This window comes from Cystoisospora suis (assembly GCF_002600585.1).
Source record: "Cystoisospora suis strain Wien I chromosome Unknown contig_1723, whole genome shotgun sequence".
NCBI lineage: Eukaryota > Apicomplexa > Conoidasida > Eucoccidiorida > Sarcocystidae > Cystoisospora > Cystoisospora suis.
In genome coordinates, this window is record NW_027154523.1 from 39,127 (window position 1) to 39,332 (window position 206).

A 206-nucleotide genomic window follows, 5' to 3' on the forward strand; every position below is an offset into this window, starting at 1 on the left:
CTAAGGAGAGATAGATATAGTCATGGGAATGTGGAGGAAGGTGGTGTATCTGTGCGTATTTGCTGAAGACGGAGTGAGGGCATTAATTTGCATGCACCAGACGTACGTAGAGAAAATCCAAAGTCGAGGATAGCCACTGTATTAGCTGGCTGCTCGTCAATCGATCCTGAGCCTCCTAAACACACAAGAAAGAAACGACAGAGAGA

At 46.1% G+C, this 206-nt stretch overlaps 1 protein-coding gene across 1 annotated transcript in view; it reads right to left on the reverse strand.

Annotated features, from left to right (window-relative positions):
* CSUI_003817 (subtilisin sub5) overlaps window positions 1–206 on the reverse strand; it is a 17,784-nt gene that overhangs the window by 8,275 nt on the left and 9,303 nt on the right. The window contains exon 4 of the mRNA XM_068064012.1: window positions 107–175. Coding sequence (XP_067924017.1) covers window positions 107–175 — 69 coding nt within the window. The remainder of the gene's footprint in view (window positions 1–106; window positions 176–206) is intronic.